General features: G+C 44.8%; 1 protein-coding gene across 1 annotated transcript in view; it reads left to right on the top strand.

The window, feature by feature from the left end:
* The window catches only part of ABLIM2 (actin binding LIM protein family member 2), a 167,349-nt gene extending 141,129 nt beyond the window's left edge, over positions 1-26,220 (top strand). The window contains exons 15-21 of the mRNA XM_018554970.1: positions 2,083-2,135; positions 4,087-4,222; positions 5,551-5,609; positions 9,814-9,868; positions 14,732-14,739; positions 15,702-15,782; positions 25,751-26,220. Coding sequence (XP_018410472.1) covers positions 2,083-2,135; positions 4,087-4,222; positions 5,551-5,609; positions 9,814-9,868; positions 14,732-14,739; positions 15,702-15,782; positions 25,751-25,864 — 506 coding nt within the window. The 3' untranslated portion in view covers positions 25,865-26,220. The remainder of the gene's footprint in view (positions 1-2,082; positions 2,136-4,086; positions 4,223-5,550; positions 5,610-9,813; positions 9,869-14,731; positions 14,740-15,701; positions 15,783-25,750) is intronic.
* The last annotated feature ends 688 nt before the right edge of the window (positions 26,221-26,908 follow it).

Raw genomic sequence — 26,908 nt, forward strand, 5'->3', positions numbered from 1 at the left:
GGACCCCGCCTCCTCCTCCATCACAGGGCCTCCTTCTCCATCGCCGGGCCCCGCCTCCTCCTCCGCTGCCGCCACCGAGCTGCTGGCTGTCACTGACTCAGCAGCAGCTATGAGGAGGAATGCGCCACTGCACAGATCGCTGGCAGGTTGTCAGTAAACTGAACAGCAGCATGTTCCTTCTCACAGCCGCCAGTGACAGCCAGCAACCTGAGATGCCATAGCGATCAAGGCGGCCCGCACGGCATCAGAAGGATGTTCTGGCCGGGCCCCCCTGTGCCCCAGGCCCCATAGCGGCTGCTTTGGGTCGCTATGGCGATTGTTCCGCCACTGTATATATACAGTAATCATACATACACAGACCTGAGGCATCCCAGATTCTTCTACTGTCCCTTACCTCTTCCAGCTGAGGTGAAGTAATGAAGCATGTTTGGATGGGAAGCCACAGCCACGCTCTCCCTCACAGCTTCCCAGGCACTGAGTACTGTGGCTGTTATGTGAAGAGCGCAAGTGCTGCTGCTCTCTGTATTGCTGAGTCGGTCATGTAAAGATCTTTGTGATCTCTCCAGCAGCTCAGTGACTAAAAACATGGCACCCGCTGTTACGGTTTTGGTGTTGCACTTGGGGTGAGTAGGGTATGCTCAGGTTTAACTCCTGAGTTTAGTGTCACTTTAAGCCAAGGCACTAGCCTTTCCAGAAGGTCGAAAATGGGAGGTTTGGACTGATTGGAATCCGTCACTAATATGCGGCATACTGGCCATTCAGTAACATTTAGGAATAAAAAGGGTTTTTAAAGAATCAACCCTTCAGAAATATGTAAGCAGTCATTTGCAGACTTGCTTTTGAAGGTATTGCCTTAGTCACTGGACTGGAACTTGAAAATGCTGGTTTTTATGGAGTTGGCTCTCACCTTGTGGCTCAAAGAGCCTCCACTCAAAACTTTAGAGTGTGCCAGTGAGAATTTGTGACCATTCAGACAAAAGAACATGTTGATGTTGAACAAGATGACCTAGCTTGCAAGGGGTGTTCCAGTTCATCCCATAGATGTTCAGTAGAGTTGAGGTCAGGGCTTTGTGCTGGCCACTCAAATTCCTCTACAGCAAACTTGTCAAACCATGTCTTTATAGACCTGGATTTGTGCAAGGAGGCACAGTTATACTGGACAGTAAAGGGACTGTTGTCAGAGGTTCGGAATACATTATCTAAAATGTATTTGATGATGTTGCTTTAATAGTACCCTTCTATGAAAATATGTGAATCAATAATTTGGAGGGGTATCCAAACACTTTTGTCCATTTAGGTAGCTATGATCTTCAGGTGTCCACAAACGTTTAGCTATACAGTGTTCAGGGATCCTGCTGGGCTTCAAAGCCACTGATTGTATCAAAGCTTGCAGACATAAAACATACCATTTGAAGACTACATTAAAATAGTTCTGTTTTGTATGTTTATATTTACTTATTTCTGTTAAAGACTTATTTTACCCAAAACTAGCATTATTCTTCTGGATGATCTTTGCCATGTTCACTCATCCATTGGCGTCATATCTCTCTAAAGTGATTAGGTTTCCACACAAATATTTGCATCACCACCCCTTCTACAATGCAGTAATGAAGGTGTCACTTTCTTTAAGTTGTATACTTTGTATATTAGCTCCACATTATGAAGACTCAGTAAGGTCAGAGTGAAATCATCATTTGGCTTTGTAATGGACAGAGCTGGATGGAACTGAAAATCTCGCCACTGAAGCACTCAAGAGATATGAGAACGCATCATCCGCTTCAACTTGCCAAAAGGCGAGCCGTTATGGGACAACAGACCTTGCATTCCATACATTGCAAATTGCACTGACTGACTTAAAAACATGTCATCTACTACTATATCCCACCCTTTAGGTTTACTACAAGTTACATTTTATATGGAGTCTAATGAGCACAAGCTGAAACAGAGTTATTTAGATTAGGCCTGTACTAATATTATTTTATTATTTCCCATTTCTCTCCAGAGTACAGAAAAGGGGTCGGTAGGAGGCCTTGGATATTATGTATATCACTACCTTCTAATGGACAATATTTTCTCTTTCAGCATCCAGGAGGTCTGTGGGAGAGGAGCTCAACATGGATCCAGAAAGCAGAAAGGTAAATAAGCAGAAGTGGTTATACCCACATGCAGTTATTAGGCAGAGCTCATATTTGTTTTAGGAGGCAGAGCTTTCTTGAGAAATAACTGTAGCCTCATAGAATGGAAGCTTCGGCCTTTGCAGACGTTGTATCATAACTGTCTGCCCTATGGTGGAGTTGCCATTGGTGGAACAGGACAAAGTTCAAGGTACGTTTGCTATAATGTTCCATGACATGTAAACAAAGTCCAGGGCTTAGGAGAAACCCAGAGAATCCAGAAAACAATAATAAACCACAGATTTTTTTTAATACCAGTAAAAGGCATTCCAAAGTATCTGATTAGTTTTGTAGGACCTAATTAGATACAGACAGTGAAAGGTGTGGTGGCATGACAAGATATCATTGGGTGTCCTTTTGGCTACCAATTGTAGCAAATAGCCAGAATGACTAGATTCTAAGAAAGAACATAATGTGGGGTGGGGATGGGGGCAAAGTGGAGACATCAAAAAGAATTAGTAAACTTAACATGAGATTGTAGCCCATCACGGGAGCAAGCCTAGAATGGTGGCTACTTTACAACACACATGGGGACCATGGGGAACAAAAGTAGCCCCCCTCCAGACGGAAGGACAGTGTCAGCACCAATTCAGAGATGATTGGAAGATCTACAGCCGTGTGATACACAAATAAGAGACATTTTTGTTAATGGAGAACTATGAGGTGAGTGAAAATCACTGAGCCTCATAGTTCCAGTTGACATGTGACCATGAAACTGTCACACTCCGGCTCAATAGATCGGGAAGTGAGCGAACACATACCATCGCTCACTCACTTCTCGATCATCTCCCTGCAGAGAGCTGTGACTGTCAGTCATGGCTCCCTGCAGGGTTTCCTCCCTCTCCGCTCCAATCCTCCAGCGCTGACTGGAGGGACAGACGGGGAGGGGGCGGGCACAGCAGGCTCTGCCTCTAGATAGGCTGAGCCAGCTGTCACTCACGCAGCAGGGTGGATCTCAACAGCATTCTCAGGATCCGTCCCGGCTGCAGCGGTCTCAGTATACCGCGAGCTGTAGCTGGCGATATACTGAGCTTAGGGTCATGGGAGAATGCTAGTTTTTGTCCTCCCGTGACCCTTAAGAGAACTATGGGGAAAAACACTTACCCCATAGTTCTCCTTTAATAGTTAAGATACTTGAATTAAGAAAGCTGAACTTTATCTCCTGAGTTTTAAGGTGTACTTTTTGAAATAAATGCACAATAATAAAATACTGAATCTGTTACACTTTAATAAATTGACTGTATGGATGGTAAAAGAGGCCGTACAATACTGATTTGTCCTGCAGTAAAATGATGCTCTAAGTTCCTTAAGGCAACTGGTGACCCAACCACAGCGCTGGCGGATTGGAGCGGGAGGGGGGAATCCAGCCCCTCCCCTGTCACGGCAGAGAGCCGTGACAGGATCCAGAGGTGAGCGAATGTCGGTATATGTTCACATTGTCACAGGTCGGCTAGATCTATGAGGTGAGGGAAAAGCACTCACCTCATAGTTCTCCTTTAAGCCAGGTGGTCTGTTGTCTGCTAGGAGAGAGGAAGGGAGTGTATCTCTTCTATGAGACTCATTCTGTGTAATCTGACCTCCCTCATGTTTTAATATGTTTCACAAGAACAAACATAATGAAGAACAATATATTCCCTTTAAGTGTTTTAACATGGGGAACTATTACAAAGCCACATTGCTGCTATTTCACCCTTTGAAAGCCAGGTGTTGCATACTTCTGCTCTGTTGTGTGATTGCACGCAGTGTGCACAACTGGAGTGAGCTGAAGCTGGAAATGCTCACATAATAGTGGGAGAGGATATACTATATTGAGGTCAGTTTATCATCGCATCTTGTCACCTAATCCCTCACGTTGGATGTAGTTCTTGAATGATATAGAAACTAATAATAATGTTCTGCTTTGTTACCTTAGGCTAAAACAAGCTGGCTGATTCTGAAGGGAGAGGTGGATGCCAATTCTACAGACGCAGACACACAGTCACTCTGCCTCAGTACCGGAGCCTACAGAGATTCATCCCAGAGAAACGTGGGAGATTCCTCCTACTCAGGTGAACTGGCACAGTGTATAAATGCCATATTATATAATGGGTATTACTGTATGTCTATGTACAAATATCACTGGTCACAAAGAACTTCAGTGTAGTCAAAACAGGTTTTTCAAACAGTAAATTAAACTAATTTCTTTGTTCATTAGGGACACAGGACCAGTAGTTATTTTGATCCAAATGGATTATACTGACTTCTTCAGGAGGATTTGGACACTGCAAAAAGCCAAGTGTAACCCCTCCCACCCAGCATGCTTGAGTTGTTTGCTAGTGTCTTGGGAGGATAGGTGTCTTTTTGTCTGTTGGGAAAACATTTTCCTTTTATCAATTTTGGGGAATAGGGAGCAAAAACAGAAGATACTTTTAAAAAGATAAAAATATGCTTTATTATATTCCCACAAATTAAAAGCTACTATCCCCTTCTAAAATTGGTTTGCCAACAATATCACAACCAGAGTGTCGACACAAAGACATGTCAATGACCGCTATCAAGGTAGCTAATAAGAACCACTATATACAGTCTTTGTGTATATATATACACTCACAAACTTTGCAAGAACAATCCTGGGATATATAGACTATGTGCATTCACAACGGTTTTGGAAGGGAACTGTAGCCCCCCCCCCCCTTCCCCCAAAAAATAGGTTCAGTACTTCAAGATCTATTATTGCTGGGGATATTGCTCTCCCATGGGACCATCCACTATCCACCGGAAAAACATAAGACTCCTTCATGTCCATAGACTAAAACTCCAATCCAACATATACAGTATAGTAAACAATTTTTAATCCCCCATAGACTTTGGATTTACATACAATTTACCTGAGAACTGGTATATGTAAATAAAAGAAAAAGGCAACATGTAAAATAGTATTATAAATATATTTTTGGAATCGGCCTCCCTTTAGCTGCAAATGACTCTAGAATGTTATGTGGAATACAAACTGAGAGTTCCTGTGTTACCTGTAGATGAAGCTAAAATAATTTCCTTTTCTCTGCCAGTGTCCTGATGTCATTGCATTACATATGATCCCCACCAAGACCTCCTCTCCATAACATAAATGGCTGTTTGCCCATAAAATATGCCTTGTGGGCCAAAATGTGCCTGAAAGGCTGCAGGGATTTGTTGCTGGGTCAAGGTAATGGTGTAGACATGGCTACTTGACATTCATCACCTAGCATGTAGCCTTATCTTTTATTTCAGTTTTTCATTGCTCAGCAAGCTTATTACTTTACCTGCAGTTCTGTGTTATGTGATAGACCAAATGCTTACTGGAGCTCCATTTCATGGCATTGTGAAGTATAAAATGTCATGTAATTTTGTTGCACAGGGCTGCCTTACTCCAAGTCTGCATCACTTCCTGGATATGGAAAAAATGGACTAAACCGGGTAGGTTGTGGTGGATGTGCATTGAGGAAGTACATCCTATGTTATCTTCAATAAGTAAGTTTACAAACCTATACATGGGTATGGTTATTAGGAGTGGGATAGAACTTATGGAAATTCAATATAGAAATACAGATTTATTTTTCGTTTTTGACCATAGATACAAAAACGCTCAAGACAAGGGATCCCATTCATTTCTATGGCCGCTCTTCACTCCTGAGCGTTTTGTTACACAAAGTTTCCCATTGAAATATTTTGGACCAAAAAGCGCTGTAAACAGACAAAAGGTAGCTTATGTACTTTTTCCAGTGACAGTCGTTTTCCTGCTTGCGGCTAAGTGCTCAGGTGTGAACAGGGGCCATAGAAATGAATGGGATTCCTTGTCTTGAGCATTTTGTCATGCTTACCTTTTAGCAACAAAATACCTAGGTGTAAACAAACTTAATTAATTTTAAGCACTTTTGCACCTACATAGTATCTGTTGTGCTTGGTTTACATAACTTATAGTTCCTAGGCGCTGGATCTCTTACACAACACTGTTTAGAGCTTTTTTTTTATTTTTGTGGATTATTAAAGGAGAACTATGGGGTCAGGGCTTTTCCCAATAGTTCTCCTTAGGGTAACGGGAGGACACAAACTAGCGTCCCCCCGTCACCCAAAGCTCAGTATACTGCGAGCTACACCTCGTGGTATACTGAGACGCCGCAGCTGGGACGGATCCCCAATTACTGTCTGGATCCAACCAGCTGCGTGAGTGACAGCTGGCTCTGCCTATCTAGAGGCAGAGCCAGCTGTACCCGCCCCTTCCCCGTCCGTCCTGCCAGTCAGCGCTGGAGGATCGGACAGGGGAGGGGGGAATCCCTGCAGGGAGCCTTTAGTGACAGTCATGGCTCTCTGCAGGGACAGGATTGAGAAGTGAGCGAGCGACGGTATGTGTTCGCTCACCTCCCGATCTATTGAGCCGACCTGTGACAGTTTCATTGTCACAGGTCGGCTAGAACTATGAGGCTGAGTGCTTTTCACTCGCCTCATAGTTCTCCTTTAAGCCACTCTGAGATACTTACTTTCACTTGATATCATCTTTACAAAACAGAGTGTACTGTTTAGTGCAGATAAAACATCCTATAATCGATGCAATAAAACTGACCTGCACTTACAAAGTAGCTCATTGCAGATAATCAGGCAAATCACCGTATAGGCGCACTCTGCTAGCTCTAGCACTCTGATGAAGGGGCACGGCCCCAAAACATGTAAGGGGGGGTACTTCCATGCAGGCTGCAAACTCAGCTCCCTAGCAATGCTCACCATTCTGGATGAGTTGTAGCAGTTTACCCCTGATGTGCTCAGTGCCATTTACAGCCTTTTCCATCTGCATGCTATCTCACGTATTGCTGACTTACCAGGAGGTTCTTTACTGCAGGTATTTATATAGCGCCAACAATTTACCCAGCACTTTACACACTATCCATTCCCATCCCATCCATCCCTTGAGGAGCTTACAGTCTAAGGTCCCTATTACACTTGCATACTAGGGCCAATTGAGACAGGAACCAATTAACCTTCCAGCATGTCTTTGGAGTGTGGGAGGAAACTGGAGTACCCAGAGGAAACCGACACAGGCACATGGAGAACATGCAAACTCCTTGCAGATAGTGTCCTGACTGGTATTCAAACCAGGGACCTCCAGTGCTGCAAGGCAGGAGGGCTAACCACTAAGCCACTGTGCTGCCCTACTAGGTGCATCTGTACGGTGACCTGACATCCAATGTGGGTTGATTTGTTTGGTGCTTGGTTACACGCACTGATCGAGTTGCTGCTTTGTAAGTGCAGTTTCTTTTTGGGGGTGTTTTATCTGCACTATCCAATGCGCTGTGTTTTGTTCTACTTCTGCTCTAATTGATATCTCAGAGCGGCATCTAAAATCCCTGAATTCATTTATGGCAATAATAAAATTATGGTTTCAGAGGGACAGCGAAGAGAATGTCCTGTGGATATTCATTAGGAGTAATTGCATCTCTTCAGTTTTCTCAATTATTCAGGAAATGAATGATTGTGTCTGTGCGATGCTTCTAATGATGGATTCAGCAGATGGCAGAATTGAGTGGATTTATGTTTATATTACAGAGATCCACAATACTTCCTTCTGAGCATTCACTGCAGGAGAGAGCACATTCATCTGTCTGCTGTCGGCTCCCATTAACCTCTATACTAGACTCAACATTGGTGTTTTGTATTTATAAAATAGAAATGTGTGAGGAATAAGTCTACTTCAAACGTTTTTCTAACTGATAATATGCATGAGAAGGGCAAAGCAACAGGTTCACTTTAATACCCAGCCATGCTCCTGCATGTACTCGCCTTCCCTTTAGTCCCCAACTGCTTTGATCACCACCATGAGAACCACAAACAGAAATTTCAGATTACTTCCCATCCTCCTACGTGACTTAGCATTGGCCACTCAGACACCAGCACTGTCACATCGGTGTGTGGAGAGAGTATTCGTTCAGCAAAGGCCAAGTGCTTTGCTCAGCACAGACACAGATCAGGTCCACCTCAGGTAACGCCTTTATGCTACATGTATAGCTCACACCATAAGAAGCCATTTGTGCTATCTGTTAAGCAATCAAACCCTACCCTTGTCCATTAACTACTAGCACTTTTTGTGGCATGATTGCGCTTGTTAAATATCAGGGGCATTTATTACTCCAACTGACCAATCACACAGGGGCATATATTACTTCTACTGACTAATGACACGGGCATGTATTACTTCTACTGACCAATGACACAGGGGCATGTATTACTTCTACTGACCAATGACACAGGGGCATATATTACTTCTACTGACCAATGACACAGGGGCATGTATTACTTCTACTGACCAATGACACAGGGGCATGTATTACTTCTACTGACCAATGGCACAGGGGCATTTATTACTTCTACTGACCAATGACACAGGGGCATTTATTACTCCAACTGACCAATCACACAGGGTCATTTACAACTTCTACTGACCAATCACACAGGGGCATGTATTACTTCTACTGACCGATGACACAGGGGCATATATTACTTCTACTGACCAATGACACAGGGGCATGTATTACTTCTACTGACCAATCACACAGGGGCATTTATTACTCCAACTGACCAATGACACAGGGACATGTATCACATCTACTGACCAATGACACAGGGGCATTTATTACTTTTACTGACCAATGACACAGGGGCATTTATTACTTCTACTGACCAATGACACAGGGGCATTTATTACTTTTACTGACCATTGACACGGGGGCATTTATTACTTGTAATGACCAATGACAGAGGGGCATTTGTTACTCTAACTGACCACTGACACAAGGGCAGTTATATCCTCCACTGACACAAGGGGCATTTATTACTCCAACTGACCATTGACAAGGACATTATTCCCCGAACTTACCACTGACACAGGGGCATTAATTACGTCCAATGACACAAGGGGCATTTATTACGTCCAATGAAACAAAGGGCATTTATTACTTCAACTGATCAATGATACAGGGGCATTTATTACTCCTACTGAGGGCATTGTGTACTCCCACTGACCACCAATGTATAGGCATTTTTACTTCAATTGAGCATCGATGTAGGGGCATTTTTACTCTCACTGACCTCCAATACTGAGGCATATTGTTACTCTCCCTGAGAGTAACAATATGCCTCAGTCAAGCCCCAGACATTGAAATGGCCCTTTGTTTAAACATTTTGGGGACTCCTGCGCTAATGAATAAATAAATTAGGTAGCAATTATAGATTATTTAAATTAAATTGCAATTTTCTCTACATTGCATGACTGAACATTTCTAGTATACTAGCTAGTTAAAGTTGTAGGTTGTTCAGTGCAGTAATACAGCACAACCGATCAGATGTTCTATAGTGGAATCAACCACATTAAGAGATGATTTATGATTCATTGCTACAGAATACTATATTCTACACTTCTCACAGCATCATACAAACCGGAACAAAGAGAAGGGTAAGAGGAGAAAATACACATTAGGATGACATGGTATCAAGACTCACAGGTTGCCCATACATAGGACTGGCTATGACTTCAGACTGGGCTTAGTTGTGAGCAGTCAGCATGGATGTTGCTTTAGCTGAGAGTTGGAAAGTAAGAATTAATTAATGCTGATATAACTTTTCTCCTTTCCAGGCTACCAATTTTGGTCAGTATGTGGAGGATGATGATACCAGCTGGGGCATGAAAGGTACCAATCCCCATTTTCATGTTTCTTCCTGTTATATACTGTGAGGTGAATTTATCAAAACTGGAGCAGACAAAAAACTGGAGCAGCTGTGCATGGCAACCAATCAGCTTATCTCTTTCATTTTCAAATCTTAACTGGACAGACTAAAGAGAGAAGCTCCAGATTTAGTCTGCTCCAGTTTTGAGAAATTCCCCCTGTATGTTTTTATGGGTGGCTGAAGGAGATATTGCATTGTTTTATCAACAACAAAAACCTTTTTTGTGTTGGAACCCAAGCTGAAGTGAAGTCATCAGCAGGTGCACCATCTTGTCATTAACTGTCTTTGTTCCTTCTTCTTGCATATGCCTTTGTGAAATGGAGGCCTCTGATTCTTTTGGCTATTGGTTTAGAGCAGTGGTTCTCAACCTGTATAACCTCAGGACCCACATTTATTCTTGGTCATTAAGTCGCGACCCAAGTTGCACCGCACTAAACCGCATGGCATTGCGGCACCGCATGTTTCGATCAAACTGTGGGTGGGAGGTGTGTTTGGGGTGCCATTTAAATGAAAGGAAACGCACCTCCCACACCAAAATAAACAGTAGTTGCGATTGCGTGGTCATTTTTCGATTAAAACACTGACACACAAACACAACCACACTGAACACATAGGTGTTCAGTGTGAGCTACTGTGCTGGAGCACCATCCATATGTGCAATGCTTGTACAGCTCCCTTGCACTCCCTGTAGGGGTGCCGGGAGCCAGAAAGTGACGTCACTCTGGTCATGCAAGGTAGCTGTAATCAATGAACGTATGGATGGAGCTCCTTCGCAGCCCCCTGCCCACTCCACCTCAAGCTGACACCCGACGCCGGGCAGCATATTTTGAATGGCTACTAGGCACGAGAACTGGCAGTGCTGCGCTATTGGAGAGGCTGAGGAGCCTCTCACCTAGTGCAGTGGAAGGCATGCGGCGACCCACTGAACACAGAGTCGCGACCCACTTTTGGGTCACGACCCACCAGTTGAGAACCAAGGGTTTAGAGCAGGGGTGCCCACAAGGTCGATCGCGATCTATCAGTCGATCGCGTAGCGATCACTGGTAGATCGCGATGTCCTCTCCTCCCCCAGTGGGGCTTGTCTGGATCCCCGCTGCTCTCCCCATCTGTATGCAGCGGGGATCCGAGAAGTAGTGAAGGAACCTGCAGACGGAGGCGGGGGAGGGCAGAGGACGGAGCCACTGTCACAGACAGAACTAATGCCGAGCAGTGAGGAGAGAAATAGAGAGACGCTCGGCAAAGATCTGACAGCCGGCGCCTCTCTCTCCCCTCACCGCTCGTCCTTAGTTCTGTGACAGCGGCTCCGCCCCCCGCGGCTGAAGTGCTCTTTCCCTTCTCGTCGGATCCCCCGCTGCCTCTGCCCGGGAGAGCAGGGGGGATCCATGGAAGAAGCTGTGCCCCCGTGTGCGTGGCCGAGCGGCAGAGGATCGGTACATATCAGTGATATGTACCAATCCTCTGTGCAGGACAAACATTGGAGCGATCAGCTGATCACTCCAGTGTTTGTAAATAACTGGGGACACATAGTACGTAGTATGTGTCTCCAGTTATTAATGAACAGGATGTGATTTACATCACGTCCTGTTCATTCATGAGTTTCTCAATGGGGAGAAACACTCTGTACAGAGGCTCCTCCCCATTCAGAAACAGCTTGATAGTAAATAGTTTCTGAATGAATGGGAAGCCTCTGTGCTTTCCATTCATTTAGAATAGAGGCTGCAGAAAAAGAGATTGAGGACTTTGTGTCCTCAATTTCTTTTTCTATTTTAAAAGGGAAATATCAGGGGGCTGTTTAGACCCCTGATATTTCCCCGAAGCCCCCCCAAAAAGTAAAAAAAAGTAATTAAATTACACAAATTAAAATAAGAAATAATGAAAATAAAATAAAAATAGTAAAAAATAAATTAAAAAAACGTTGTTTTTTTTCTTGCCTCGGGCACGAAAGAAGCTGGCTACGGCTATGCTCCCGTGGTGCTCGTGCGGCTGCCGGCTGAATGTGTCAGACGCTGCAGATGGAAAGGGGCAGGACACCTCTCCCCATGTGCAACGTCGGCCACACGAGCACCACGGGAGGACAGGACGCCGGGACCTCTAGGGCGCACTGGAATGTAAGTCGGCCGACTCCCTGCGTTCAGGTGCAGGAGGGGGTGTGGGGCTGTATCGAAGTCAATGGCATCGCCCACAGTGAGATCACCCGCCCCGGAATGCAGGCACATTAGTGCCTGCATTCCGGTCCAGTGCAATCTGCAAAAATAGTGCTTGCAGAATGTTTGCGGATCATACTAGACTAGAACACAGGCACTAATGCAGGCGATCGCACTGTGGGCGAGGGGCCTGGCTGCGGAGCCTGGCTGCGGTGCCATTTACTTCAATGCACCGCCACGCCCCCTCCCGCCCCTGAATGCAGGTGTTTTTTCGTTGGTAGATCTCATTGAGCTCGTCATTTGAAAAGTAGATCTCCAGACGAAAAATAGTGGACGCCCCTGGTTTAGAGGATGCTGCAGTCTGGGCCCCATCCAGTCCTGTGGGTCCACAGCATTCCCTACACTCATGGTGGCTCTGCCACTAGCAAGCAGTCAGATTCTCTGTGCAAATGGAAGGATATCATTGGCTGGCTAGCAATACATAGAGCACCCTGAGACTCCTTATTATTATGTAATGGAGATAATCTGGGGCTGTAATTTGCTATAGGGCTTCTCTACAGTTCATTGGCAATGTATATAAGCTGCAGTGCAGTGGTCAAGGATTGGATGGGACAGGACAATAGCTATAGAGGTAAATAAATGCAAGCTAGTAATTGTAAGTATAGGTCATAACATGTGATCTGCCATGGCTTGGAGGGCACTAATGGTACCAAGCACATAAAATTAGATCGTACACATTGGCAGTGAGAATTATAACTGCTTGGAAATATTTTTTGTCTGGAGTTTCCAACCTATGTTCAGTGTGCTCTACACTGGGGATTGTTAATCACATAGTGGCTTAAAGCTTCACATAAACATTCATTTAACTGTGTTCCTCAATAGCCAGGAAGGATATAAACACCATGTGCAACAAATTTATTTGCCGACTCAGATATTACCTTGTAACAATTACATCATTACTACTGCACATGGTCTGTGTAAAGAGCAGAGTTGTGGGAGGGACCCAGCAGGCCAACATAGTACAGGCTGCCTGCAGAAAACTACAAGATGGGCGGAGACAAGACCAGTGACCCCGCACAAGGAGAGTGGTCAGCAGTGACCGGTCTTTATTATAGGAAGCTCCTGAAAGTTTCACATTGGATTACTGCACAGATCGGGAAGAAATACACAAATCTCACCAAGATTCAAGTAGAAATACACACAACTCTTGTATTTAGATAATATTAATTATGCCTGGAGTTCATTTTTAAGAATAACCCCTTATGGACAAATATCTAATTTTCAACACATGAATTCGATGTATTGCACATTAGATAACTGCCAACAAATAGTTAAGTAAAGCTACAGAGCCTTACAAATTTCCTGTGTGGTTTTGCACGTACCGCATTGTACTTGTATACATTATTATGGTGTAGAGTACTTTGGACGACCAGAGACTGGATCTCTGTCTACACATGTAAACAGCATGGTCCCCACGTCTTGTGTAACTGTCCTGCTTTATATACATACAGATCAGCTGGTGTTTAATGCACCATGAATTACCATATATTAATGTCTCCTTATTAAGTATTGTAAATCATTGCTAAAACAAATGTAAACTCCTACATATTCACAATAAACATCAGCTATGCTATCATCCTACTCAGATAGTCTGATTTTTTTTCTGTCTTATGGGAAGTGCAGTGATATAGGTGACACATAGGGGCTCATTCACAGGGACATGCACAGCCGTACAGCATGCACATCCATGCAGAAATTTGTGTCCAGGATGGACAGCTGGTGCGTGTAGTTGTGTTCAACCACCTGTAAAATTCAATGACAGGACCTGGCTACACACTGACCCAAACGTGCACATCTATACAGGCATGGATGCATGCCCCCGGACACAGACAGATTGAAGTTTGGGTCAGGAAGCCACACCAGCTGTTCTTCCTGGGCACCTGATCCTTCATGGAAGTGCACACAGTTCTTGTGCCTGTAAGAACGATCCAGTGCTTCCATTCACTTTCTCATAATGCAATATGCCGGTAATCCACCAATAAGATTCAATTAGAAAAATGTGTGAATCTTGGGTGAAAGTTGTGCTCACAGATAATATTTATTTCCTATGTTATTCGGCTCCACCTAGTGGCCATGTGTGTTGTATTGTGCTATGCTGTGTGTTGTCTGTTGGCTAGTACTGTGCAGTGCGTGGGGTTTCCATGCAAAATAAATGGAACCACAAAACACCACGTTGCACACATTCTCATGTATATGACTGATTGAAAAAGAGTTACAGAAAGTATCTAGGCAAGAATTGCAGGGTTGTCTATATTCTGATTTCCATCTCTGTGCTGGTGCATGGGAAAAGCAGAGAGCCAATCACACAAGGTGATATTGGGGGGTATTACATTCCATAATACATTGTACACAAGTATACAGAACTTCCCCAGGTTGTCATACTGCAGATATACTTATATATGGTTTAGCATTTTTTAAACCAAAGTAAATTCTTCTTTTCAGTAGACTTTAGATGTTTCCTGGATGTATCAGTTGTTCTCTGATTGGTTTTGTGTGTTTCCTGGAGATGCTGTTTATTGACAATAGCAATAATTATAATTGATATCATTAAGTCACATCAGTGAATACATTTTTCTGTGTTCTCTTTGTAATATCATCTATTTCTGTTTGTTCTCTCTGCAGAGTACAAGGTAAGAGGAGCCACACTCTACCGATTATTAGCTGGCTTACGAGGTCATACTGTCATTGCCTGTATTGTGTTGTATTGTATATAACAGCTCATGTATGTATTCCAATTCTTAGTTTGTATTCAGTTTGCAGCATCACAGATGTGTTTTATGTATACAGGGGTGTAACTAGGGTTGCCACCTTTTCTTTAAGCGAAACCCGAACACTATAGCATCACATGGACATATTCTTTGGGGGAGAGTGAGTTGCGGCTTATTCATATGTAATGGGCACCACCGATTAATATGTAAATAACACAGTTGAGACTATTTTCAGTGGGGGGCCAGTAGCCCCTATCTTAATTTTGGTTGCCCCTGCCTGCCTGAAAGCCCACCATAGACCCCGCACAGCCAACCAAAGACCACTCACAGCCCACCGTAAACCCCACACAGCCCACTTGTGAGCCCACACATACCAGAGACCCTGCATAGCCCACCCGAGACCCCGCACAGCCCACCTGAGGGTGACCCTGCAGAGCTCACCATGGACTCTCTATGTTGGGCTCTGCAAGGTCTCAGGTGGACTGGTCAGGGGTCCCTTTCCCTGCACACTGCGTTCCTCTTACCTGTCAGCCCCGAGCCACCCACTGCTGAGCCCTGACCTACTCCACCTCCGCTGTCGGACTGGTGCTGTTGGGCCCCGGCCTCCTTCCCCGCCACCGGGCCCCGGCCTCCTCCACCTCTGCCGCCACACTGGACTGGTGCCGCTGGGCCCCAGTCTCCCCCACAGCCACCGCCAGACCCCAGCCTCCTTCACCACTGCTGCCGGACCGGTGCTTCTGGGCCCCGCTCTGCCCTGGGCCACGTGGGTCGCTATGGCAGTAGTTAGGAAATTGTATGTATACATATCTGTGGTATCCTCAGCTATGTACTGTATATGAATGTCACATTACTCTGATCACTCTCTTCAATCTCCTCTTTCTTAGACCTTTCCCTATGAAATGCTGATTGTAACAAACCAACTGCGGGTGAAGCTCCCGAAAGAAGTGGATAGAACCAGACTGGAGGTAATACATTAAGTGCTTACTTACAGGAGACCAGTCACCCAGAATGTGTGTATACTGTATATGAACTATCAATGCAATACCATCATCTAGAGCTGAGGGGATCAGCTTTATTAAAGCCCAACTCCATTCAAAATGCTATTTTGGCTTTGGACAGGGTGAGGAAGGATGATATCTGACAGAACTTTATTGATGTCTGTGTCCTCATTTGGGTGGTTTACCTTTGCATCAGGTGTCTTAACGACAGGAAGTGATGGGATTTATCTCCAAAAAGGACACAGACAAAAACTCAGTTATTTAGTAGAATGGGAACAGCTTTTTCTTTGTCCTGTCCTGGTGACACCCATTCCTTCAATCCTTGTCCTGGTGACACCCATTCTCTAATTTCTTGTCCTGGTGAGATTGGAACAGGAAGTGAGGGGAAATATCTCCAATAGCTACAGACAGCAAAGAAAAAAAAATGTTTGGCCGTAGTTAGGCTTAAATGCAACTAGTTGTTATGTGTTAGTAAGGTAAGTATGGATGTTTTAACTCACTGTTCATCCAGCTTGACTCACTCGGAACCCAAGCAACTCAGTACATTTGACCATGGACACATTATGTCCTCTTTTGACTATTGCATTTCTGGATAGCATTGCCTAGAAATGGGGGTGTGGAGAAGTACGTATGTGTGCTGTCCCTAGCACCCATAGGAATGCAGTGCCAAGGGCGGATCACAATTATGTAATTACCTTATACTTAATATGGCCTTAGATTGTAAGCCGTCATGGGCAGGACCCTCCTTACTATCTTGTCTTGAATTGTATTGTGATGTGCAATGTGTTTGCTCTCTTTACTACGGAAGAGCCTTGGGGCCATGCTAAAAAAAATATGAAACATAATTCTGTTTTAAAAAGTCAGAATTCTGTGTTTAAAATTCTAAGTTTGAAACTCAGAATTCTAACTTTTAAACACAGAATGATGTGTTATATTTTATTTGGCATGGCCCCAAGGCTCTTCAGTTTACCATGCCAAACTAAAAACAAAGCTTTGGCTTTCAATAAACTTTAACACTTTCAGTGACAAGGCGCGTACACCAACAGTGTCCCTGATGGGAATTGAACCCGGGACCCCAGCAACCCAATGGCAAGCGTGCTAATTCTGCCCCAGCATGCTTCCCTACACTGGAGTGATGGAGGGGATTACCAGAGCGGCTTATACGGCCAATGCAGATAGTATAAGAGACATTTTCTGACACCGGGTCCATCAGGCTGGAATGCCCATAATGTTTCTTTCCACAACATCCCCAGCACGCCGCACGGCCGTTGCGGTCTTTGGATATCAATCACAGGAAAGCTTGTTTGCTCAGACCGGTGCTTGTTCTCTAAACACTTCAATATGTTTTTCATGTGATTACTCAGCAAGTGGTATCCATTTCACCGGATTATTTTTCTAAATGGAGATGATAAAAACGCATCACAAATGAAGAGAATGTGAGAGAAGCGACTCTGCGGAAAGCTCCTACATCTGGAATTCATGAATACATATATCCTGTTCTACAGTAACCAAAACCTTTGTTGACAGCCGCCGTGCGGTCATTGTAAAGGTGTCGCCTTAAAGGACCACTCCGGACAGATGTAGAAAGACACGCTTTATCCCTTTCTATTCCTTGAAACATGATCTCATTCCACATGCCAGCTGAAAGCTGAAATCAGCCTTGCGGTGTGGCTCCTTGCTCGGGAAGACATACAGTAAAATAATGCTCAAAAACCCTCATTGCCAAAATGTGTAAAAACACAAACCAAAGTGAAAAGAAAACACAGGAAAAGCAAGTCATGTAGAACGGAACAATACATGTCCACAATTGGGGCAACAAGCAGTGCAGCGTTCTAAAATAAAAAACGCATTTCATACAGAAATCGGAAAACCAAAGACACGTACATAATGGAGTCATTTATTATTTATTGGACCGTGTGCCCCTGATTAAAGCACTTAGAACACATTCCGTGGAGCTGGCTTTTCCTGACAGTAAATGGCCACTGTAGGGCAGAATTGCGAATGGCCATTTACTGTCGCAAGATCCTGGTGCCAAGATCCCGGCTCCGGTATTCCCCCTCCTACATGCTCCATCCTCTGTTCTTCGTATAAGTATTTATAGTCAGTGTGTGTGACCCAATAAATAAGAAATGGCCGTAATGCCTTCTTTAGAAGTCGAAAGGCAGAGGTTGCAGACACTTATATTGGCTTTCAGAAGGCAGAGGGGTCAGGATGGTGGCAACTGGGATCTACCGAAGTACCATGACTAGGTTGGCACACCAGTTCAATGTAGCACAGGAGACATTTGCAAAATGGTTTCACAATCACAAATCACTTCGAACAAGAGACCACACACACGGTGCATACAGCCTGAGCCCACACAAAAGGCATCTCAAGCATGAGACCACACATAGTACATGTACAGCCTGAGACCACACAGAGGGCATCTACAGCATGAGACCACACACAGGGTATCTACAGCATGAGACCACACACAGGGTATCTACAGCATAAGACCACACACAGGACATGTACAGCCTGAGACCACACACAGGACATCTACAGCATAAGACCACACACAGGGTATCTACAGCATGGGACCACACACAGGGTATCTACAGCATGGGACCACACACAGGGTATCTACAGCATAAGACCACACACAGGACATGTACAGCCTGAGACCACACACAGGACATCTACAGCATAAGACCACACACAGGGTATCTACAGCATGGGACCACACACAGGGTATCTACAGCATAAGACCACACACAGGACATGTACAGCCTGAGACCACACACAGGACATCTACAGCATGAGACCACACACAGGGTATCTACAGCATGGGACCACACACAGGGTATCTACAGCCTGAAACCACACACAGGTAATTTACAGCCTGGGACCACACACAGGACATCAACAGCCTGGGACCACACACAGGGCATCTACAGCCTAGGACCACACCCAGGTCATCTACAGCCTGAGACCCCGCCCAGGTCATCTATAGCCTGAGACCTCACCCAGGTCATCTACAGCCTGAGACCTCACCCAGGTCATCTACAGCCTGAGACCCCCACCCAGGTCATCTACAGCCTGAGACCCCCACCCAGGTCATCTACAGCCTGAGACCACACACAATTCATCTACAGCCTGAGACCACACACAGTGCATCTACAGCCTGAGACCAAACACAGGTCATCTACAGCCTGAGACCACGCACAGGTCATCTACAGCCTGAGACCACACACAGGACATCAACAGCCTGAGACCACACACATGGCATCTACAGCATGAGACCACACACACGGCATGTACAACCTGAGACCACACACAGGGCATCTACAACCTGAGACTACACCAGGGCATCTACAGCCTGAGACCATACAGGTCATCTACATCCTGAAACCACACACAGGGCATTTACAACCTGAGAACACACATAGGGCATCTACAACCTGAGACTACATCAGGGCATCTACAGCCTGAGACCATACAGGGCCTCTACAACCTGAGAACACACATAGGGCATCTACAACCTGAGACTACATCAGGGCATCTACAGCCTGAGACCATACAGGGCATCTACAACCTGAGACCACACACAGGGCATCTACAACCTGAACCCACACACAGGTCCTCTTCAGCCTGAGATCACACACAGGACATGTACATCCTGAGACATAACTAGGGCACCTGCAGCCTGAGACCACACATAGGACATGTACATCCTGAGACCTCACCAGCCCAGGGCCTCTACAGCCTAAGACCACACACAGGACCTCTACAGCCTAAGACCACACACAGGACCTCTACAGCCTAAGACCACACACAGACCATCTACAGCCTGAGACCACACATAGGACATGTACATCCTGAGACATCACCACTCCAGGGCATCTACAGCCCGAGACCACACTCAGGGCCTCTACAGCCTAAGACCACACACAGGGCATCTATAGCCTGAGATGTAAAATATGATATTCATTGAAGTATCTGTTCTGCAGGCTGATGACCAAGAGGGAGAGGTACATGTATGGGCTTCAAATCAGGATAGATCTGAGGTACGGTGTAATTAGTGTGGGCTTGTTCACTGTTAGTAGGGGTGGGACAGTGGCTCAAACTTGGGGTCTACAGAACTGCAAGCTGTGAAAGGGTTTGTTGTGCTAGTGGTACAGTGATGGGGATGGAAGAAAGTTCAAGAATGTGTTTTATATTGCCAGTCAAAGGATTCCCTACATTGTGTCTTTAGCTGTTTGTGTGGGTTTGCACTTTAAATGAGGCTGTTGGTGGAAGAAGAAGCTGCATTTGTTTTGGACTGATGAGTGGCCCCTTGGCAGCCTTTGTAGGACACAAAACCTCTGAACAGCCTTTAGTAACAGCGCTGTTTATGTAGCATTAATTCTGATCAGCTTGGCCGTGGCCAGGTGTGGATTTGGCTTTTGTTATTTGGAAGAGATCATAAGCTTCAAAGACATCCCAGAGTCCATGGGGTGGGAGAGGGGACTGAAAAATAAATCCAGCAGCCATAGAGGCATGAGTGTATGTGAGGTAATGTTAATGTTAAGATCAGGGTGTTCGGGAGAAGATTTTTACAATGCAAAACACCTGTATCAATATGACGGCCTTAAAGGGTCAGTCCGCACAACAATCTCATTTCTGCTTTGGTGCATACCGGAAGGCTGGGCTACCCATTGGCTGCTTATACCTCTCCAGGACACCAGCAGTGAGATATCCTCACCAGAGGTCCTGGCTCTGCCCCTTGGAGCAATGGATTACATTATGTCACACAAGAAATCCAACAGGCAGACTGAGTCTCCCTCATAATTGCTGCTGTAAAAGACAGAACCCTGAGAACCTTTATATGCAGAAATGTTAGCACAGCTGATATAAAAGGACAGTGTCTATCCAAAACCGGAATACCAGGTGTTCATGAACAGGTCATACTCTCCCTGCTGGAATATTTATTTTATATTATGAAGAATTTATGGGCTGCAGTAAAAATGATACCTTAGTCCAAAATCCACCCCATCCTGAGGCTGAAAGAGCAGCAGCTCACTATTAAGGCCGTCAATGTGCTCTTCCATCCTGTAAGCATATTAAGCAGTAGACTGACTACACCACGGGTAGTCAAACTCCGGCCCTCCAGCTGTGGTGGAACTACAAATCCCATGAGGCATTGCAAGATTCCCACAGCCACCGACATGACATGACTCCCGGAGAGAGATGCATCATGGGATTTGTAGTTTCACCACAGCTGGAGGGGCGGAGTTTGGCTACCCCTGGACTACATTGTACAAAGCAATGAAACCTGATTGGCTCAGAGTGCTGACCCACCCTCTCCTAGTATGAGTGTTGCTGTGCAGGGGACTGCAGAAGCAATTGAAAGACAGATGCAGGTACTTATATAAGTTGTATGTTGTTTAAAAAAACATGTAAAGTCAATATAAACTCCGTCACTTAACCCTTTCACTGCCAAGGCATTTTTTTGCATATTGGAGGTGACAGTTTCTCTTTAAGGTGACATTAGGATTCTTAGACCCTTCGTGTCACCTTTCCCCTGCAAAGAACCTATTTAAGCACAGATTGCGCTTGAATAGCTTCTTCCCCGACTTCTCTGACAGCTGGGGAACCGAAAGTGATGCGCTGCTTTCAGCTCCATTCAGCGTGGAGGAGATCAGCAGACGGATATTCGTCGGCATCTCTCCCCTCTGCCCACCAACACCCGTGATGCGGGTCCTAGGCCTGCAGGAGGGGCAGCGGAGCCCGGGAAGCAAGGCAGGTGTGTCAGACAGGGACTTTAATATGTTAATGTCATTTCAAAAGTCATTTTTATTATGTTTTAATGGACAGCGTTCATTACATAATAGCTGGTAGACATGTGCGAATCGAAATTCGGATAACGTTTCGGAGATTCGGATGTACCCGAATTCCGAATTACAGATATAAGGAATGCAAACGAATCCGAATTCCCGATTCCGAAATTCGTTTGTCTGTACGAAATTTCGTTTGTAGAAGGACATTTTTTTGCAGCAAAGGGACATTTGAGAAAAGAAAAACCTTTTTTCCCCTCATAAATGTCACTTTGCTGCAACGAAACGTAATTGAAACGCAATTTCGTACAGACTACCGCTAACGAATTTCATCCGAATTCCGAAACGAATTGACTTTCAGACCCGAATCCCGGAAAACAAAATAACGCAAAATCCGAATCGAAACAAAACAAATTTTTTGCTGGTGCCCATGTCTAATAGCTGCTGATCCTGCCATCAGGGTCCCTGTTTAGACACTTTCTGTTATAGGATGACAATGCTTTGTCCCTGTCTCCCAATGATTCTCCTGCATTGTCACCATCTTAGCCAGGCAACCATCGCTGGAGTGTACATAGACAGGAAGTGACTGAAAAGAGACTATAGGAGATCAGCAGCATTGTAATAAAGGATTAAAAAAAAGTGTTTTATTAAAAAAATTTCAGTTGTTTGACAGTGCTTAAAAAAATAAAACATAACTATATTATTTTAAAATATTTTTCTAGAATTCCACATTAAAGCAATGCAGGCACAGAGTGGAAATAATTCTGGATTAGGATGTCAGCTCATTTGTAGTAGCGGCCCTCCCAACTTCAGAAACTGAGACAGAAATGTTAAAAGGTTACAAAGATTTATTGGAGGGAAGTGTTGCCGTTATGAAGTATAGAATGGTTTTAGTTTGGAGCAGAGTACTTCCTTACTTCCTACTGTTCAGTGTTGACCTAAATGTTCCTAGCTTCACAGGATAGAAGGGATATCTGCCAGAGTTTTGTTTTAGAGGAAATACAGACCATACGATGTGGTTACTTTAGCAAGTATGATCTCACCGCAGCAGCATTCCCAGCATATTAATATATTTTACATGTTGACTGAGTTTTCCATACTGCCAGCAAATAGTGTCAGAGTCCACCCACGCATACTCTTCATACAGTAAACACAATGGAGGGGATTGTTACTGTAGTGTTCATAGAAAGATGCTTCATCGCCATCTTCAAGGTTCTCTTTATGGAAACCGAAATGTTGTTACCTGTGTCTGTCTTGGATTTTCCTTTAGCAAGAAATAACTTTTGTAGGAAACATCCTGCTTCTGTGGATTTGTGACTGCAAACTAACCAAACCAGCACTCATCTGAGCAACTTCTTTGGGTTAATTGATGATAAGGAATTCAGGTAAACCCTTACGGGGTTTAATAACCCAACAACATCCCAAATGACCATAATGCAATGCAGATAGAGCAGGTGTTAACTGGAGTTACATAGCTGGAGGAGTGAAATGTTGTCAAAACTGCCAGTGTAAAGCCAGGTGGCCATACACTGTGCACTTTATGCTTTATGCAGTATAGTTAGGGGCACCCCAAGGCGTGGTGTCACCCAGAGCAACCAGCGGGTGACAACCCGCCATGACATCATTGCGCATGCACATGACATCATTGTGCACATGCGACGTGATGACATCACACCCTGTTACCTGCTGGCGGCCATCTTGGTGATAGAATCTGGCAAAGAGAGGAGACAGGATAAGGTATGCCGCCGGGTCCACTCCTCTCTCATACATCTGTCGGCACTCGGCCCATGACCAAGTGCTCGACTTTTCAGAGGGGGTGACACCAAAATAACTGTCAAGTCATTTCGGTGCCACCCCCTAAATGGTGTCACCCGGGTGCGGGCCGCACCCCCCCCTAGTGACGCCACTGAGTATGGTCACAAACGAATTCAGATCCATCTACAGATATCCTAACTCTCCAATGAAACACAGAAGCCTAAATTCAATGTAGTTTTACTTCTTAAAGTTCGGTACAGAGGATGTTACCCTGGTCATATGAAGCGTAAAAGACAAAGATTTTCCAAGCCTAGTGTCTGTGATGAAGGCTAGCAATACAAATGAGGGAACATAGAAGAAGCAGGGAGGGTCTATCTAGGACTACACCAAGTGACACTAAACATGAAGTACAGTGGAAGATATCAATGTATACAAAAAACAAATGTAGTATTGCTAATCTATCACTAGTTGTCAGGAATATACCATAACATAATGATATGCAATGAACACATAGCAGTGTAATAGAAATAACAGAGAATAACAGTGGCTGTGGCATTTATTGTAAGTTCAGTTAGAAATCTGCCTCTCTCTCCAACATAACTGTGTCTTGCTGGGCTTAAGAGAGGTCTTATAAGAGGTGTAAAAAGGGGCAGTGGTTGGAGGAGCTCGGTTCTGGGTTTCTTGGATCCAGCCAGGTAAATAAATCTTCCAGGTGACATCAAATATAAAAATCAATCACCTTCAGCCTCACCAGGTATGGCAGGGCATATCTCAGTTGTAACTCACAAAGTTTACATTTAGCTGCTGTAAAGGTAGCCCATTGCTTTTGAATCTCAGAAATGTCCGGGTAAGCGGAGATGGCAACATTTTGAAAGGGAATATAACTTGTTCTACTTGTAAGTCTCAAGACCGCATCTCTGTCTTTATCATTTTGGAATTTTGCAATAAATGTTTGCGCATCAGGTAGAGGTCTAAAGGTGAGACAATGGGCCCATTCCACAGTGAAAATATAACAACAATTTCTCCTTACTAAATGTGGACAGACTTAGCGATTCCAAAAAAGTCATGGGATCAGATCCTTCAAAGTTTTAAGGCAGGTCAACAAAACGCAGGTTGGAGTGCTTCAGGCAATTTTCCATGTCATATTGGCATTGCAGGAAAAGTTGTAGCTGGAACTGTTGCTGCCAGGAGGTGTGCTAAAGTAGAGGTAGATAGTCTTCAACAATGCCCAGCCTGGCCTCAGTCTCAGCCACAGGCTCTCCACGGTTCTAAAGGTCTTCCCTGATGAGAGAAATATCCAGCTTCATCTCATCAAGCTTAGAGGTAGGGGTGTTCTGACCTTGAGTACCTTTGCGGTGTCCGGTGCAGGATGATCTAAGTCAGGAGTAGGTGGGTCCCCCCTGTAGTGGAGGCGCAGATGTGCTATCTGTTTCCAGGCACCACAACTTTTCAAGTCTGGCACTAACTTCTAAGAATGTTTTGGTGGAGACGTGCTTGGGGAACGGGTCCTCAGTAATTGAGGAGTCTGGAAGGCAAAAATAGAAGCTGCTATTGCCGCTGAAAGCCCAAGCAGGATATCAATCAGGAAGTGAGCAAAGCGGAGCTATCACGTACCTGAGGATGAGACCGGAAGACGGGGAGGCCTCTCTTGCTACATGTGTCCTGCGACCCCTGGAGTTTGGAACAGGAGGACGCAGGGCATCGAGAAGCGTGAGTGCCACGGATTGGAAGCAGACATCGTGCAGGAGACTTCCTGTAGAGAGGTCAGCAGGCCAATGATCAAACCAGGCGGGCAGCGTAGGAACAGACTCAGGAGCCAGAAGTTGTAGTCGAGGAAGCCAAAGGTCGGATCCAGCTGGGCTGCGAAGCACAAAATCAGCAGGAAAGAGCAAATCCACAGAATAGGCCATGGTCAGGGGCAGGCAACAATCAGAAGGGTAGTCCAGGGCAATCCAAGTCAAACAGATCATAGGCAAATCGACAGAGGCACAGACAACAGGCACATAAGCTGACAAGACCATCAGCAATGTGAGGCAGGCTGGGTCATCCTTATATAGTCACTTAATTGAGGCAACTACTTTACTTCCTGTGAGCCATCCGTCCGTGCATCTTCCCGCGCACCTCGTGCATGCCCACTATGGCGTGCTTCCAGAGATTGGGCTTTTGCGCATGCGCGGCCGCCATTGTGCCCTTACAGGAGCTGATGCTAGGTGCTTCTGACTGCATGCTGTGCCACACCAGGCCCTCTCAATGTTTCTTCATTAAATGCAGATGTGCGCACACTAGAACTTTGGTTCTGTTGATGGATTTCTAAAAAGGTTGAAGAATGTCAGGAAAAGTGTATTTCTCATGTTACTTATGTGTGGTCTTCGCTCTCTATTACAGAGACATTTGTCACCGGAGGAATTTCTGCATGTCTTTGGAATGACTATTGAAGAGTTTGACCGCCTTGCACTGTGGAAGAAGAATGACCTAAAGAAGAAAGCTTTGCTTTTCTAGTCTCTGCTACAACCTCACCGCTGCCAGAACTACAACCTGCTCCCACCGTCACCTTGTTGCAACTCTTATTTCGGAAGAGAAAGGCGAGACGGATCCACGGGGCCAGCCAGTACGTTCACCAGTTTTCAGCCATGCCAACATCCACTCTGTGTTGCTTTATTGACAGTATTTTGTGCAGCCCAGGAACAAAACACCACTGACCACTGTAAATGAGGATTACTACATCTGTATGTATATCTCATGTATTCCCATTGACCATGTCATTCAGATTGGTTTGATATATGCATTGAAGGCCAAAGACTCCCATGTCAGCCGTAATTGCACCCATATACATTATTACAGATTGTATAGAGAACAAAATGTGCCACCCTCCAGAAGGAAGGACAGTGTCAGCATGAATTCCGAGATGATCGGAGGATCAACAGCTGATTGACTGATACAAATAAGATACATTTTTGTTAATAGATAAGGTGCTTGAATGCATTTTTAAGATTTCACTCCTGAGTGTAGGGTCACTCTAAAGTGAATCTTTACTCTCCCCATGTAGGTTCACTTTAAGGGTACATGAGAAATTCCATTATTCTCAAACAGTCCTTTATATTCCATCAACAGGTCCACTTTGAAGGAGTAGTCACAGGCATTGCTGTATCTTTGATTGTGCTTATATATTTGGCAAGTGATTGCCAAGTCCTAGAGGGGCTACAGTTAAGAAAAGTCTGCAAACCAGAGGATGAATTTATATAGGCCCCAATGTATATTCATTTAATCAAAATGCTGTATTCGATTAAAAAAATGCAGTGTCTGTCATTTAACCTCCCTGGCGGTATTCCCGAGTGTAGCTCGGGGTTACTTTTCCATACCATAAGCGGTAACCCCGAGCTACACTCGGGAAAGCCGCATAGCATTTACTTACCTTGTCCCTCGAGCCGCGCTGTGTTCTGCGGCCGATGCCGGCTTGCGAGCGTACGCGGAAATGGCGGGATATTTAAAAAAACAAAACGACAAAGACGAAATACATTCGAAAAAAAATAGACCGAAAAATTA

This window comes from Nanorana parkeri, unplaced genomic scaffold (genome assembly GCF_000935625.1).
Source record: "Nanorana parkeri isolate BGI_ZX_2015 unplaced genomic scaffold, ASM93562v1 scaffold180, whole genome shotgun sequence".
NCBI lineage: Eukaryota > Metazoa > Chordata > Amphibia > Anura > Dicroglossidae > Nanorana > Nanorana parkeri.